Raw genomic sequence first — 18,382 nt, 5'->3', positions numbered from 1 at the left:
GTAAAATAAAACAAGAGGCAATGGAAAAATAAATAATATGTTAATAACAGAACATCAGGACTTTTAAGATAGAAGCTCTTGGCAGAAAATTCAGTGTCACCGAGTAAGTAGCTAAAATGGGCTTTTTAATACATGTTGAGAAGAAAGAAATTCATATAGGGGCAGTCTTCAGGAAGACATGTCTAACCATGGAAGATCTTTTCAACAGGCCTTATCTATTTTTGTGACCATGTTCTCTACAATGACAACCATCTTGCTTTATCACTGACTTACTGTCTGTGTTCAGGAAATATACCTACCCCTTATTTTTCTTAAGTGGTATCCTACAGAACTCCTTGAATTTTTCTTATGAATATAGCCACGTCATACTTCCAAGACTGAGGCCCACAGTAACAAATAACTGAGTATTACTGGAGATTAATTAATAAAGAATAGTGCAACTTACTTGAATAGACAGAGTGCATTTTCAGACCAACAAAAAGAATGGCAGTCTTAGATTATGTCTTTATTCCACAGCTACCAGAGCATATATGTTGAGGAATGCACCTGGTCAAGGTAGCTCAGCTTGCAAGCTGCAGATTGAGATGCCTGAGAGTCTTGTGAATGGTCAGACTGAGAAGTTTCCTTAGCATATGATAGCCAAAATAATGCATGTCCTTTCTTGACACAGTCAAGGGCCCGTGGAATTCAAGGATGTTATTTCCATTAACATTTTGATCTGCAAGTAGAATCCACCAGTATCCTGATTGCATACTCTGAGTTTGAAGAAAAATAAAAACATTAAATGCAAAGGAGAAGGAGCAGGTCTTTTAACTGGTTGTTTGCTTTTTCCTTTCTTGCAATTCTTTGCCTTGAACATGTTTCACAACTTTTATGAGCGCTAAGATATCTAATGAGCCCTGAGTAACTATAAGAGACACCTGCAAAATCTGAGCTTTTGCCAGTCAATTACACTTCTTTTCCCACAGACTCCCATGCTGTTAGTAGAAACAAGGAAAATGAAAGACCTCAGAACTTCTTGTGGAGCTTGCTGCAGATCTATTACAAGTGACTGCCTGGATCTCCTGCTGAGCTTACTTTGTGAGCACCAGACACACAGAGAGCACCCCAGAGCAGACAGCATGTTCCCCAGGACAGGCACCATCTCATCCTGCCTTCCTGGTGGCACTGTTGCATCTGGGATCTACAACAGCACAGTAATAAAGATACTGCAGTGCTTTTCCCCTGCCTTGCTGCAGAAGAAGGAACATTCATCAGGCATCATCCAATGTAGATGGGAAGCATCACCTGTTTTACTCTTCTTTGTAAAGCTACATAGCTTTGTAATAACCTGGGAAGAGACAGTAATGCAGGCAGAGAGATTGGGAAAAATGAGGGAAGTGGAGGAGCGCAAGAATGCTCTTTTCAAAGCCAGAAGAACTTAATTTCAAAATGCAGTATCTGCTAACTACTGAGAACCATAAACCCAAGTCAAATTAGCTCCATACAGACAGTGATTTTTTAGAATTTTTGGTAGGTAACTTCATATTTGAATAGTTTTGTTAATTTTCTGTAAGGCAGCAGAGATGCTTTGGTAATTTTGCCATCTGTATATTGCTCAGCAAACAGTGGTGATTCATGATTGCTCCTTGACATTTGGGTGGAACCTGTCTGATCACAAGTTTCAGTGTCAGCTTCAAGTGATATGAATTCATTACATAACATGAGAGTGCTGGTTTGCAGAACATTATGTATCCCACTTACAGCAGGGCTTATAGCTCAAATGTGAAAGTGCAGGAGGATACTCAGATGGTCTATTACTCTCAGATAGTGGATTGTTCCTTGCCCTCTCTCAAGCTTCCTGCATTATCTTGCACAAATTAAGTTCACTTTTTCAGTTAATCTCCCAAACGGAGACACTACTGCAGTGTTATCTCCTTGGCTGATCAGGCAAACGCTGCAATGAAGATAAAGCATTGCCAGATAAACCTGCAAGATAACAGACCCTCGATCAAATCCTGAATGTTACAAGCTGAGTGCCTAAATATTTAAAGTTAGGAAGCTCCAGTGTTTACAAACCTAGCAAGTGTCATGTGGGATACAATGTAAAAAGGTAAAAATTACACCAGATATCAAATACAAGTGTTCCAACTGCTTGCAGAGGAGCAAACGAGACATATTTGCTTTCATTAAGAGTTTAACAAGAAAATAAAGCAGACCCTCAGCTTCCTCATACTGCTTAGCTACAAGTAAATTAAAAAGCAAGGTTAAAAAGCAAATGGCAGAAGCTTAGGTATAACTTGCACACCTTCCTGCCCTTCAGACATACTTTAACCTTTTTTTTTTTTTGTATGTGTAAAAAAACCAGTGTTTTATAAATTAAATAACTACTCATACGGGATTACACCTCCCTCCCTCTCCCAGGGATCTGAACCATGTCTGACATGTTTTTACACAAACACATTTCACGCTAAATATGAATCAGATTACGGTGTGAAACGAACTGTCACTGATTAGCAGCTACTAAAGTGGCTGTGGCTGGCCACTATCATGCCACTGCAGAAGCACACTCCAGGGAGGCTTAGTTCTTTCTCAGATGAGGCAGCATAAGCCTCAGCTGGTAGAATTCCTCGCTTCATACCAGAGGGCTGTCCCACCCCCAGACTGCTGTGGCTGCTAGGAAGGGATAACGCAGCACACCTGCACGGGGCACCTGGCAGACCGCACCACCGCGGCAGGCGGAACTGGCGAGGGCGATGACCTGTGTGCAGTCTCACAAAGCAAGCAGCCGGGAACGAGCGCTAAGCCCCTGTCACTGTCACAGAATGCATCAGTCCTCAGGTGCCCCCGTGTGCCTCCCGCCTGCACTACAGCGCCCGAGCTCCAGCGGCCTCTGGAGAACGCCCTTGGGCAAGGAAAGGTCTTGCAAGGGAATGGCGTTTGCGAGAACGTGTTACATTTTATGTCCTCTCGTGAACAGGGGAGCATTCTTCCCGGAGTAGAGTCGAGGGGTGAACACCGCTTACTTGCCATAGATGATAAAGCAACATAAGGAAATCTGTAATTTTAAGATTTTAAAGTAAGTTGCAAATATTCTTTCTGTAGAATGGAATGACCCCAGCCCGTCTCTTAACCCCCCAAAAATCCTTAAAAGATTTATTACATTTTATGAAACATTTGGAGAGAAATTCCGTATCTAATAGTGTTTTGGACTACAATACTTAATGAATTATCACCCTTAAATACTTAGTCAGAAAGTACCCAATATATTCAGTGCCCTCTGGTGGTTTGAGTTATGAAAGAAGAAAAATTCGTAAAAGAAACTACTCAAGTTTGATCAGTCTCACAACTAAGGTCACATGAATCTCACCTTCTGTGGCACTAGGGCCACAGCAGTTACCCTGGAAAAAAAAACACCCCACACTCTTCTGTCCGTACCTACAAAACCAGAGACCCTAACACAAGATTTTCAGGGTATCTTTACCATCAAAGACCTGGTCTCCATGAAAAGTTTTTAATTTTCAACCTCATTCTAATCTCTCCAATCCAAAAGCAGATCCTCTCCCTACAGAAACAACAAAGTAAAAGCTTTAAAATATGTTTAAAAGCAATAAAAGCTATCTGGTAAGACTTTCAGATTCTTTCCAAGCACAAACACATTCTGATAAACACCAACTCCCCTGGCCATAAAAGTAAACATTTCCGGAGAACTCTGGAAATTATTGGTGCTAAGCTTCTTAGTTACTGTATTTACCCCTGTGGCCCACACCAGCCCATATTAAGGGCACAGCCAGAGGAGCTTATAAAACATATGGAATATGAAACAATAATTAGTAACCAATATAATCATAGCAATTTAATCACTGACTACTTTAAAAGACAGAAAAGGGAGTGGGCAGGGAAATGCATAGAGTAATTTTATGGGAACTGCTGTAGGGAAATGCACATAGAGGAAAACAGGTGGTGAGACACTGGAACAGGTTACCCAAAAAAGCTGAGGATGGCCCATCCCTGGAAGTGTTCAAGGCCAGGCTGGATGGGGCTCTGAGCAACCTGGTCCAGTGGAAGGTGTCCCTGCCCACAGCAGGGGGTTGGAATGAGATTACCTTTAAGGTTCATTCCAACTCAAGCCATTTTATGAAAAAAATGAGAGACAAAAACACAACAGTAGAGAAAGAATGTAAACAGTGAGAAGCACTTTTCTCAGTGACTATGCATCCTCACAAGATTAAGCAAGTTCATAAAAACAGTATTTTCTCTCTAAGCCCTGGGAAATAACCAACAGCTTCACAGATCTGAGGAATGCCTCTAAATGTATACAGAGTACTTAAGGCACAGATTTGAAATAGGATTAAATGCTATTCCACAAAATGCATTCGACAGTGATGACTCCTTCCTCCCTCCTTTCCCTCAATTTCCTGACAGTGTGAGGCGTGGTGAGGGAATAAATGTAAAATTCACTTTCTTAGCTCTTTCCTGATCATGTCCACGAAAATGTTACAGATAAAATAAGGCTGGTTAGAGCTGGAAATGTAAGAAACAGTACAGACCTACTCTATTCCTGAGACCAAAAAAAAAACAAAAACAAACAAAAAAAAAAACCCATGCTTTGACCCTAGTAAGAGTCTGGCAATGCACTGGGCAGTGGAAGTTTTAACATTATTGAAGTGTCTTCTCATTGAAGACGCCCTGAATTTTGTCTCCAACATGTTTTCAACTACAGCCACAACTAGAAACAAAAGAAACCTGATTTCTGGAGCAAATGTACACACTGTATGGAGAACAGACTATGTAGGTTTTGTGTCCTTTCATTGCTTGTTTCTCCATTTCTAAAAGAAACCTGAAGATGCCTTTGTCAGATATTCTTGTAGCTCTTCTGTCTTGCGACAAAGCAGCCTTGGATGCCAGGTTCTGCAGTCATTTCACAAATGTGCATTTTCCATTTCTGTTAAACACTGTCCCATCCCCTAACAGTGTTCATGAATTGGTGTGTCTGTTTCTGCATACAACAAAGGATATAAAAAAAACCACACTATCCACTCTTTTATAGCAGAGTCCTCACAGACACTCATTCAAATCTCATGGGACTCAAAAGTCAAATCTAAAAAAGAGGGACCCAGGAATGCTTCCCAAACACAAAAAGCCTTCTAGCCCCAACTACCTGTCAGAAGATGAGCTGGGTGCACAAAAATCCCCCTCTCTACCTGAGAATGAGGCCCTGGTGTAAGACTAGAGAACAAAGAGAAGTTTTACAGAGCTCAAGTATCCTATAACCAAGAAACTGCCAATGAAAATTAAACACATCACATGCATTCTCTCTAAGCAGTGAAATATGAATTGCTGTAATAAAATCAAATCCAATGAAATCTCTAACAAAGGACTTATAAGCAGATTCAGAAGATACAGTGGTTTACTTAGAGATCAGAAAATTAGATTCTATGGGGAAAGAATAAATTACCAAAAAGGAAATGTACATAGTTTTGTTAAATTTCTGTCATTCAAAATAACACATTAAATCAATTTTATTACTGTATTATCATCTGTGTGTCCTTAGAATGTAAAAGCACAAGAAACAACCAAAGGTATTTTCAGCACAAGAACAAAGGGCAGAAGGATAAATCATCTAGCTGCCACCTTGCTAAAGGTGTGTGCAAGTTAAAACTTGCAACCAGCCCAAACTTACTGGCAATTCTTTCCTCAGAAAAGCATTAAATCTTCTCAGAAAATCTACCTTTAAATAACAAGGTTTGCTAATGACCCCAAGTGTTACATACATCTTTCCCTCTCCTTTTAGGATGTTATTTCTCTATTAACACTACATGGGACAGCAAAATACAAACATGGAAGCAAGAAAAGATGCACAAAGTAGATCTTGGCCAACCTATCATCTTTTCTGCTTGCTGGAAATACCCACGATATGATATAAGGTAACTTGTCAGCTCACAGATGCATCATCAGTCACATCTTATCATTCCAGCAGCATACACACCATTCCAGTAATTCAAAGTGCGTAGACATACAACCGATCACATATCTAAGTTTTAGAAATGATCTGAAAAGGAAGAAGTAGCACCAAGGGAATTGATCATCTTTATTATGCAACAAAAAGACAAATAGTAAAAACACTTTAATAGGAAAAAAACCAGAAGGTACAATTCGAACATAACATACTGAAACCATACATAATGCAATGTGAACATGAAAACATTAAGAAGCAATCTTCTAGTAAAGATTTCATGTTTTGAGCATTACCCATCACAAATACACCGGTTTTTGTGCATGTCTGGGTTTCAGTGAGAAAGATCATGACCAGCAGCAACATATTTAAATAGTTTAATCTTCATTAAACGCTTACCTAGTGAATGTATTGGATGCAATCTCTTCATATTAAAAGTACAAAATCTTAAGCAAGGCAGCACCTGCCAATACAGATTTTAAATAAAGAGGATAAACATTTTGAAAGGGTTATTTGTATTGCATTAATACACATTTGTTGTTTTAAAAATGTGTATTAAAGTCTCTCAACATTTAAACATGACTAAGATGCTCAGCAACTATGCATCAAGTGACAACTAATTATTGCTATAGAAAAAATTGTTTCCCAGAGTTTTAAAACAGATGTCATTTCACTTGCAATTCCCAAGATATATTCAAGTAATAGAAATAACTAGTTCCAGTGTCCATGAGGCATTCAGAATCTGTATTGGCTGTAGGCATTTATTGCCAGATCATATAAACATTTCACTGAATCTAGAAAAGTTAACTAAACTTACATGTAACTGTTAAACTCCTTAGGAAATGATGGATGCAGTAATAAATCACCATAGTATGTGTCTTTGTTTTAAAAGGTAAAACTTCAGCATCAGGTACCTTGAAGTTCCTTTTTGTATGACAGCACTGTTTCATAGTTGGTTTTACAGAGCAAAAGTAGAAATCTGATTTTTTTTCTGTTGTCTCAGTGAACCACTCCAAATCAGAATGTGGTCACATAAGCACTAGAGCAGACAAACAAGTGAGAATACACAGACAAGAGTATGGGGGCAAACAGGGAAGTTGGAATACAAGTTCCAAGCATGGTCTGCTGTCAAAATATCATAGGCAGACTGCAACAAAATTCAAGAAATGTTGTTATAAAAAGGACATAATCTTCTGGCAAGGTTTTTGAAATAGACAACTGTTTCTGAAATAGACAACTTTCTCTGTATTTTAGCCAGCAATGCCTTCAGTAATGTTTTGCACTCATAAAAAAAAATAAGATAGAAATATCAAGTTACAATGTACAGTGGTTTAGTTCCAACACTCAATAAATTAGAACTTGCAGTTCTGAAACATTACGTTGTAAAATGAGGCATTTCATCCTTACCAGTTTTGGAATATGAAATATCCCAGCATTTAAAGAATAATCAAAACCTCTGTTTGGAGAAGAACAGGGAGGCAGGGCACAAGAAGCAGATTGTACTTTGGCTGCACAACTGATATTACTACACATAAAATGCCATCTAGACTAACAAAACTACTGGGGATGTTTTCCACCACATATGCAATGCTCATTAATAACAACAGCTTGACAACGGGTGATGGAAACACAGGACGTAGAGTCAGTCCTAACAGGTGTTATGTTCAGAACACTCTCTATTTAAAACTCCAAAACTTATGCTGTGCAGCCATCTTCCCCCTTCTCCCTTTTAGTATTATATAAAAGATCTTAAAGTTTTTACAAACAGATTTTCTATTTAAATTCAAAATTGCATTATTACCATTTTCTCCAATTTTAACAATATTCTTGCTGGGAAGGTGGAAATCTAGAACAGGAGCTCTTAAAATATGTTGGTAACTATTTTAGAGTAGTTTTTTTCTTCTCAACTGTTTTTTGAAGCCTTTGGATGCAGGAGATGTACAAGTTTTAAAAAGCTTTACCAAAATAAAAGTGTTTTGGTAGGTGTGAAGCCAGTTTAGTTATTTAGCTACAGAGCCTTCCATGAAACAGGACAGACCAAAACTTCAATTCCAAATGCAAAACCAGAAATTCTCAAAAAGCTTCAACAAAATCTGGTCACAGCCATAAGCCAAAAAAGTACACCTTTTGCATGTCATCTTGAATTGCTCAGAAAATATGTAATCTTCCTTAGGAGTTGGGAGTACAGTGAATACTCCTCATTCATCATATTAGTAAGCAAGCATCCTATTTTAGTTATGCTCCCAAAGAGGAAAAAATAGATGCAATTATTCCTAGGCAATGGCATCGTTCTTTCTCAATGAAAGGTGAAAAAAGCCCTGCTCTGCATTGTTGAGCTATAGAAAAGAAGTATTTTAATGTTTTAAGCTGTTGTTATTTTCAGTCACATAGCAACGGTAAAAAACAAATCACAACATTAAAATAAAATTAGTTCTTGGCAGGACAAATGCCTGTCCTTGGTGGGAAGAGAAAAAAAAAATAATTTATCATCTCATAAGATACCTTAGAAGATGGCTGAACTTGAAGAAACCCAACAGTGCAATAGAGCATCAGTGCATGTCTTTCTAAAGATACTTTCAAAGTTCGTCTTGGTGAATTAGAACATCCTACATTAATCATATGAACATGTAATTAACAGAGTAGTAAAAGTTAGAGAAAATCAAGACAGGAGTGAGAAGTTCCAAAAATGTTGCTAATTCCACAGGGGCAGATCTCAGTAAATATGTCAAACTTGAGTTTCAGCAAAATCATTTATCAGAAGTCCTTATGAGTGTGAAAAGAAGCTTAGCCCAAAAAGTGGTTACTGAACGACATTTTTATTAATATACCCAGCAGACTGCCAACAGAATAAAGTCATTTTTCTCTCAGATAATCAGTATGAAGATGAAGGGGGCTCTACTTTAAAAGTTCACATGACAGGATTCTTGAACTGCATTTTGGTATTGGGCTTCTTCATCAAGCTGAAGATTCTAAACAAAATAAAAACATCATCAAAATGGACAAATACTCAAGATGTAGCATAGTCATTAGTTTAATCATTCATCTGCTATGTTTTTACATAGGAAATGGCACCTAACTGAAGACTCTTTATGCTACTACATGATTGTTTATATTGCACAGAATCTTTTATTGAACCAAGTACCAAGAGACACATGAGACAGGAGAAGAATCAGTTGAGTGGGACATGGCTCATTAAGCAGAAGGGTCCATCTTCTCTCCCTGGCTCAATTACATTATGGAACAGCCAGCTCAGGAAAGCTGACTGTGTCATGCAATTCTTTTAACAGGGCTTCTAACCAGCCATAACATCCTCCATTAATAAAACCAAAATGGGATCCCCAGACAACAGTAATCATAGATTGTTGAGAATATACTGCTTAAAATGAGAAAGCAAATACAGAACACAAAAAATCTGCTACTTTTGCAGAAATATCTTCCAGGTTGTTAACATGCCAGAGTAATGCATCTTTTAAGAGCAATTCTGGCAGTTTCCCCAAATCAGAATTTGTCACCAGTTTTATGTCATCAAACATGCACTCATGGTGAAGAGGCCAATCCCCTGTATCAAACCCTAGCTCTTCAGGCCCTTATCACAGCTCACTCGACTCAAAGGACAATATACATCATCTTTGCCATCCTGAACCAGGGAGGCTGCCTGTGATTCAAATACTATCCCTGTCCCACACAAAGCTCATGCAGCACACCCCAAAGCCTGTCAAAGTCTGTAGAAACTACCATAAACTCTCCAGCTCTCTGATCCCACATGCAGAACCCAAATGGTTGGCTTGACTTATGAATCAGCCACTGTCTACATCTGTGTATGTAGTTCTGCATGTACTTCAAGGTCATTTACTCAAAAAAAAGCCTGAAAAGAGGCAACCTGAACATTGATTAAATGACATCTCTTTTTCAGTCTCTCTCACAACACACAAGAAGAGAAGCTGCAGCAGCAATACCAGCTAGTCATGTTGCAGTTTGAGTCCTAAGAACATAATTTAGCAATTTCTGCATTAAAAGGTCAACGTCAACAAAACAGAGTAGCATCTATTTTATTCCCCCCAGAAACAGTAGTAATAAACTGTTCTATTAAACAGAGTAAAAGTAATAAATAGTTCAGATTTAGAACACTAAGTCAAAGACTTAATTCATCAGCTTGGAGCAGTGCAACTATTGACAACACCTATTACCAGTAGCACTTCATGTTGATTAAGAACAGACAGGTCTGCTTCTGAGTTCCACGCAAAACAGGAATACAGCACGTCCAGAGCACAAGTTTGGGACAACATTTTTATCTGGCATTTTGATTTTTAGAAAGAAGTTACCATTTATTCCTCCACACATCAAAGAAGAAAAAGCTTACCACGAATTCTCCGTAGTCAAACCGGTGCCTTAGATTTAGATGGCTAACAAGATTTCTAGTAACCTGGTTAGTATCTGCCCATGGAAGAGATACACAAATAGGACAGATCTGAATTTGGAGGGGAAAGGGAAGAGACAGAATGAAAAAAAAAAGTTATTGGCAATATAGAATGCATTAAAAACATGTTCTACAGCAATAACTAGTCTATTACTCATCCACTACCAAAATACAGTAAGACATTAACATCCAATCATACTTCTAAGTGTGCTTTTCCTCAACTGTGTAACATTCAAAAACTACATTTTAACTTCGTAGATTTCTAAAGTGTTTCTCTTAGGAGTGGAAGATAATCGTATCTGAGTCAATTTAGAAAAGAAAGTGATTATTGTATCCTACTTATTGTTTGGGAGAATTTTCATACAATTGAGATGATCAAGTAAGCCGAAAGAAGAAGTAACACACCCAATACATATGAAAATACAGAAAACCAAACCAATTTTTCTCCTTCAGACCCTTTGGTTACCTAGGATTACTTTTCAAGTAACTGTAGGTTTCACATGAAACAATAGTTACATTACAAATGGGATTCTTTAGGAACAGACCTGAACTACTAAATAAAGAAGCGTAAAGCATCAGGCTCAAAAACTGAGCCTGCTTCACATCAAGATAAATGAGACAGCTAAGTCAGAAATGCCTTAGAACCAGCAGGCTGGACATGAAATGTTTTCAAATCAAAGTCACTCCTCAATTTAAATGCACTGCATGAAGTATATTGTCTTTCTCAAACCACAGTGATTGTTAAAGATATAGAGCAGCAACTGCACATTTAAAATTGTCCACATAATTACAATGAAAGTAGCTTAAGAAACATACATAAGCAACTGTACTTACCACAGGAACGATCTGATAAAGATGTCTATTATTACAGTGATCCAGCAAGCGCTGTCTGGTAAAATTGGCTTCCTGACACAGGGGGCATTTGAAGGTTGGGTGTCCACTGTAAACAGAAATACAACAGTATTAAACAGAAAAGAGTTTCAGAAGTATTATTAAGAAAGCATATGAATGTTTTCCCTTGCTTTGATAACAACAAAAAACCCCCCCAAAAAAACCCCACACTCCCACTGACGTACTAGCAGATCTAAAGGAGCCCCAGTGCTACTACCAAATTGCAATTCTGAAGTACATTTACAATTGGTATGCCTAAATGCACTCTTCTGAGACTTGGGCTTCTTTTGTTCCCACTGCAGCTACACTGTGGTTTTGCAGTCTTGTAACACCTTTTAGTGCAAATCCTTCAGGAAAGTACTAAAAAGCCCAAATTCTAACATATCGATACAAATGTACAAGAAACTACAGGATTCTATAAATACAGCTCCTAGTGTTTTTGTGTGGGTTTTTTGTGTTTTGTTTTTTGCATTAAGAAGTTTGCACTGTGACTATCAGAATCTATTTTAATAACAATTACAGACAAGTAAGCAACCTACCTTGTTTCTCCTTGAAGTATTTGATTATTAGCCATCTCACCAGTATCAGATATTGCATCACTTCTGCTACTTTAAATGAAGAAAAAAAAAAAAAACAAAACCACCAAAAATTGAGATTATTTCACTCCACTATCAACATTTTTAAAAGTTTAACAGTAACAGACGTGGGGGGCAAATGTATTAAGTCCCATGAATTTCAAGGCAACATACACTGGCACAACATCCTAATCCTCACAGCTTTTCCTTTGGATCAAGTTATGGCTCAGTATTCACAGAATCACCAAGGTTGAAAGAAACCTTCAAGATCATCTGTCCAACTGTCAACCCAGCACCATCATAATCACCCCTAATCCATATCCCCAAGTGCCACATCCAGACACCTCCTGAACACCTCCAGAAACAGTGACTCCACTGTCACCCTGGGCAATTTATTCCAATGCCTAACCACTCTCTCAGTAAAAAATTTTCTACTATCCAATCTGAACTTCCCCTGGTGCAACTTAAGGCCATTCCACCTTGTTCTTTCACTTGAAGACATGGCAGAAAAGACTGACCCTCACCTCACTACAACCTCCTCTCAGGTAACTAGCAATGAGGTCTTCCCTGAGAAGATCTTCTTTTTCTCCAGGATAAACACCCCCAACTCTCTCAGCCACTCCTCACAGGACTTGTGCTCCAGACCCTTCACCAGCTCCACTTCCCTTCTCTGAACTCGCTCAAGGACTTCAGTGTCCTCCTTGGACTGAGGGGCCCAAAACTGAACACAGGATTCGAGGTGTGGCCTCACCAGTGCCGAGTACAGGACAATCCCTGCCCTGGTCCTGCTACCCCCATGAATTCTGATGCAGGCCAGGATGCCACTGGTCTTCTCAGCCACCTGGGCACACTGCGGGATCATGGCTCAACCACAGTCAACCAACACCCCCAGGTCCTTTGTCACTGTGCAGCTTTTCAGCCACTCTTCCCCCAGCCTGTGGCACTGCCTGGGATTGTTGTGACCAAAGTGCAGGACCTGGCACTTCACCTTGTTGAACCTCATATCACTGGCCTCAGCCCACTGATCCAGCCTGTCCAGATCCCTCTGCAGAGCCTTCCTGCCCTCCAGCAAATCAACACCTCCACACAGCTTGGTGTTATCTGCAAACTCACTGAGGGAGCACTCAATCCCCTCATCCAAATCATCAGTATACGTGTTAAACAGGAGTGGCCCCAAACCAAACCCTGAGGAATACCACTGGTGACCAGGTGCTAACTGGATGTAATTCCATTCACCACCTCTCTCTGGGCCTGGCCATCCAGACAGTTTTTTCACCCAGTGAAGAGCACACCTGTCCAAGCCTTAGCTTCTCCAGAAGAATACAGTGCGAGATGGTGTCAAATGCTTTCCTGAAGTCTAGATAGACAACATCCATAGTCTTTCCCTTATCTACTAAGCAGGTCACTTTGTCATAGAAGAAGATCAGTTTGGTCAACCAGGACCTGACTTTTGTAAACCCATGCTAGCTGGGCCTGGTGCCCTAGTAGTCCTGCACATGCCACGGAATGGCACTTGGGATGATCTGCTCCATGACCTTCCCCGATACACTAAGGTCAGTCCAACAGGTCTGTAGTTCCCTGGATCATCGTTCTGATCCTTCTTGTAGATGGGCATTACATTTGTTAATTTCCAGTCAGGTGGGACCTCTCTGGATAATTTAATTACCATGGTGATACTTGGTGGCATACTACACAACTTTACAGGAAAATGGCATATAATACAACAAACATTTAGTCAACAAGAACGGCAATGCAGGTGACAGCCAAGTAATTAAAAAAGCATTATGAACTATATGAATGTAACACAGGTAGCACTTCCTAAGTTTTTTGACTAGGAAGGTGTAAATAGGCCTTTAACTGCCACGTATTCAAACAAATAATTTGCAACTTTCAACTACGGCAAGGTAAGTTTTCTTTTGCTGAGCACAAAATAAACTTTTTTCCTAAAGAAAGAGTGAAGCAGAAGAACATTTTAGAAAGTAAATTTGACCATATATGCACCTCCAGCTAAGCCAGAAGAAACTGCACAGACGTGCTAAGAACGTGAATATTTACAGTCACAAATATGGTAATGGTAAGTTTTTTTATACTTCAGTGATATTATAATCACAGGTATTCTACTGTGGCATACTGCATAAATAGTGATATCAGAATATCCAGACACTTTGGTGAAACATTGCTGCAGCTAATTCCAGTAACAGCTTCAACTTTCAATAGACTGATGGGTTGAAAACCAGAGTAGTTCAGACTGCTAAAAATAGAAAATCAATGGCAAAATAAAATAAATAAAAGACGGGATACATATAATAAAGCTCTGTGAAATGAGCACATAAAAAGTTCTTTAAAAATAACCAAAAATCCCCAACCCCTACCATGAGTGAGAATATATGAAAAAAAAGGTTAACTTTACTAGCTGAAAACAAATGGCAAGTGTCATTTGATTTTACGGTGTGTAACATACTGGAGTTCCTTATATATTTCGAAAGAGAGCTGTTCAAAATAAATTCAATCAGAAAGCAAAAGCTTGAACAGTAATGTTTTGAAACAGGATACCCACTAAAACAAACTTAGGAAAGGGGAGGGGCAATACAAACACACAGGAACTTCTCAAGAGGTAAACATTATGAAATATGTTATAAAGAAGGCTGCTCAAATGCTGTCAAGGCAAGGAAAGCAAGCTACAAATATTAAATGCTTTTTAGGAGAGTCTCTAGAAGACATTTCAAAGCCATCATGCAGAAAGGTATTCTTCTGTCTGCTAAGAGTAAAGAAAAAGACCTGGAAAAACTCATATTTTGAAGCACAAAAATATGGACAATAATTATTTCACAAAGAAGCAATGCCCTGGAAAAAAATACTTCCCATGGGGTGAGGGGCAGGGGAAGGATGCACGGTTACACACAGAACACCCTGATTACCTGTTCCCTGTTGCATCTTGGGAAATCTGTAAGTTTGGAATAATTGAAGAGACACCATATTCATCCTGATACTTCTTACACGTTTTATAATGCTGTCTCATCCATGAAAATCTAACCTGAAAATAAAATGCCAAATTACTGAAATCATACTAAACAATCCAGGGATAGAAGGAAGAGAGAATTCTGCCAACAGAAAGCAATGCACGCAGGAATTACACAGGCATCATATGCAGCAGAAACCAGAACCTGTGTCTCCCTTCTGAGCATGAACACTTTGTTGACCAACAGGACATCCCCGATTCCTCTCTCCTCTCTTCAGTGTCACTCTGTGAGACTGAAGAACACTGCCACTCAAACTGCTGGACACCTGAGAGCTCTCTCAGGGATGAAAGATGCAAGTAAACACCGTTTAACTGAAACAAAGTCACTGGAACTACACCTCCCAGATCCAGGATCAATAGCTGATGAGCTATAACAGAGTGGCCATGAGGATGGGATAAGCACCACTGCTCCTTCAGTCTTCTCTGGCCTGCTGTTACCTCATGCAGAGAAACATTTTCTTTTTGCATTAGGTGTGTTCCTTTTCTCATTGAGAGGGGAGGGAAAAAAAAAAAAAGGTGAATGATCACCAACTTAAGGCTGCCTATTCACCTTTAATTCAAATTAAGAGAACGAGTTGCTTAGATTTGTCAGAAGACAGCTGTGTTGGACATACCCTAAATCTGAAATTCAGGCCCGACAGCACTGTCAAGAAGGTGTTTGCAGGTCTAGAGGCTGAACAAGATCACATCTCACATGCCTGTGCCTAAATTCCATTATTGTTTGGTTCTTCCTTCCAGTTTACCAATTGCTATCAGTTTGTTTCTCCCCACTTTTCATCCTAATGAATCATGTGGAACAAAGCAAGCAGCTGAGGATTCTATTAGTGCTGATCTTCACACTGTCAGAAGTCCCAAGTGGAATGAAACCATCATAAAGACTACCTGGATTTTATGCACTTTGTTATAAACAAAAAGTGTGGCTGAAATCCTGCATCTGTTTATATCAAAAGAGGCATTACTCTTCGTTTCAGTGAGGCTCAAGATTTCACTCAGTGTTCCAAAAATAATGACCCCTTTAGAAAGGAAATGAAGGCAATGTAAAAAGATTGATGGGCAAGGAGGAAATTACATGTGATTGATCATGCGGGCACTGCAAGTAATCAACTCACATTTTTTGGTTTTAAATTAAATTTTATGGCAACTTGAAGCAGTTTCATTTCCATACTGAAAGTTTCTGAGGTTTTCCATATATCTGCAATTTTCATGTTCAGCTCCTTAACTTTCCTTTTGCCAGTTTTATAGTTATATCCAGTTTTTTTCCATCTTTTTGGGGAAAAGCTGGCACTCCACTTAAAATGCCTTTATTGACAATTCAAAATACTCTTTCAGTCTACACCTGTTAGGTACAGCTAGCAGGCACTGCATGCCCAGTATATGCACAAGCCATACAAAGCTAACTGCTATAGGCTCTTCAGCTCCAAGATGAGAATGACACACAGTAAAGATGTGTCTGGACAAAAACACGAGAAATTTATTCAACTTTTTTTTAAAGTTTTACTCTACCTGCTTCTCACAGCATCTACAGCCCCCAGAAGCTTTCTTCATACTGTTTTCAACATCTAGAGCCCTTTTGGGATACGTTCTTTCTTTTTTAGTCACGCTCCCCCGGCAGAGAGGACAGTGTGTTCCACTTTCTCTTATAGCTGTCAAGAAGCACTTCCTGCAAAACCTAAATTGAAAAGTTACCACAAACACAGGTTAGCAAAACATACAGAGTTAGATACTTTGTCCTTGAGAGAGCTGGATGATTTTTAGGCAAAAAGAAAAAAAAAAAAAAAAAAAGAGATATCAGAATAACAGTTTACCGAATACAAAGTTTCATATTTAAAAGAAATATGAAATAATGGTGCTTGCGATGAAGTATATGGAAATCAGGGGAGCTTGGCAATGCACTCTAGGTAAAACTCTTATTATTTATTGACTAGTATTACCGAGCTGCACACCAGATTGATCACTAATGAGATATTAAATGGTGCAGCAAGCACGTGATTCCGGACAATCTTATCAGAGTAACTCCTTATTGTCCTTAATAGAGTCAAAACCACTGCAAAGCTTCATTCAGCACGCGTTTCCAGAGACCTCATTTCACCAGCTTTTGCAGCTCTCTTTCCTTACGCACCAGCTGCCAAAGCTATCTTGCTTTTCTACAAAGTAGCACGTTGTAATTAAGCGTCCCTCTGGAAAAAAAAATGCTGAATAGATGAACTGAAAAGAGAGAACAACTCACACTACCGTCCTTGTTCGAAAAGGAACGGGGAAAACCATGAAGTTAAAAACCGCGAGTTAGGTCAGACAACACAGCAAAACTCCCCCACCGCCGACCAGACACCCGGGGGTGGGGAGGGCTTCTGCTAAATGACCGGTCCTCGTCGGCCACAAAAGAGAGAGGCGACGGGAGGCCGGGGCAGGAACGGGCTCGCATCCTCAGCAGCTCCAGGCCGAGGGTCCGTGCACCAGGGGCAGGGGGAACAGAGGAGCACAAGGCGGAGAGCCGGAGGAGGCGAGGAAAAGGCTTGGGAAGGGGCGGGGGGTCGGGATACCCACACGTGCTGGCAGTTGGCGGTCCTCACGGGCGTTTTGAACACCTCCTGGCACACCGGGCAGTAAAAATCATCCTCGCTGAAGCACGCCGGGGCCGCCGCGGCCCCCTCGGCCATGGCAACACGTAAGGGCCTCTCCGTCAGGATCGGGGACGACGAACAAGCCCCGCCCTGGCGGGCTGAGGAGAGCCCAGCCCCGCTCCGCTCCCGGGGGGCGCCGCCGGGGGTCCGGGAGCGGATCACTGGGGGCACCGGCGCCGGGTGGGATCCGGGGCGGGCTGCGGCGGGGCAGCGGAACGAGCCCGGCCTGCGCTCCGCCAGCCGCCCCTCGCGGCTCCTCCCGCCCGGCCCGCGGCGGCCCCCGCCCCGCGCTCTACCTGGCGCTGCCCGGGGAGGAGGGACCCGGCAGCTCCGGCCGCGCTCCCGGCGGCACCCGGGGGGGCAGGGGCGGGGCCGGGGTTTCCATGGCGATCGCCTCCCGGCCCGGCGAGCCTGCTACGACACGGCCCCCGCTCCGCCCTGTCCGTGAGGCTTCCCCGCTCCGCCCACCGCGCTGCGTCCGCCCCGCCGCCCGCGGCCCTGCGGGGGAGGAACAGCGCTCAGAAACCTGCACGGTGGCAACAGCGCTCGTGCTCCGGGTTATTTCTAGAGCGAACAGTGCGGTCCCCCTGTACTCGGCTCCAGTCAGGCCGCACCTCCAATCCTGCGTTCAGTTCTGGGGCCCTCAGTCCAGGAAGGACACTGGGGTGCTGGAGAGAGGCCAGAGAAGGGCAGCAGAGCTGGGGAAGGGTCTGGAGCACAAGTCCTATGAGGAGCGGCTGAGGGAGCTGGGGGTGTTTATCCTGGAGAAAAGGAGGCTCAGGGGAGACCTTATCTGAAAGGAGGGTGCGGCCAGGTGGGGATCGGCCTCTTCTCCCAGGTAACAAGTGACAGGACAAGAGGAATTAAACCTCAAACTGTGCCAGAGGAGGTTTAGGTCGGACATCAGAAGGAATTTCTTAAGGG

General features: G+C 41.1%; 1 protein-coding gene across 2 annotated transcripts; it reads right to left on the bottom strand.

Annotated features, from left to right (window-relative positions):
• Positions 1-6,046: 6,046 nt before the first annotated feature.
• On the bottom strand, positions 6,047-17,879 carry RNF138 (ring finger protein 138). Of its 2 annotated transcripts, none has more exons than XM_039549385.1 (7): positions 17,382-17,879; positions 16,341-16,506; positions 14,737-14,852; positions 11,783-11,848; positions 11,187-11,292; positions 10,296-10,403; positions 6,047-8,904 (listed from the first exon to the last, which is right to left on the bottom strand). In XM_039549385.1, exons 1-7 carry the CDS (start codon positions 17,492-17,494, stop codon positions 8,836-8,838), a joined length of 744 nt encoding a protein of 247 aa, XP_039405319.1. In that variant the 5' UTR covers positions 17,495-17,879; the 3' UTR covers positions 6,047-8,835. The 2 variants fall into 2 exon arrangements, with proteins under 2 accessions (XP_039405319.1, XP_039405318.1); XM_039549384.1 differs by having other exon boundaries at positions 11,783-11,851; positions 17,382-17,876.
• Positions 17,880-18,382: the final 503 nt, after the last annotated feature.

Source organism: Corvus cornix, chromosome 2, assembly GCF_000738735.6.
Source record: "Corvus cornix cornix isolate S_Up_H32 chromosome 2, ASM73873v5, whole genome shotgun sequence".
In the NCBI taxonomy this organism is placed as follows: domain Eukaryota; kingdom Metazoa; phylum Chordata; class Aves; order Passeriformes; family Corvidae; genus Corvus; species Corvus cornix.
The sequence above is the reverse complement of the archived record's forward strand: the minus strand, read 5'-3'. Positions and strand labels throughout refer to the sequence as shown.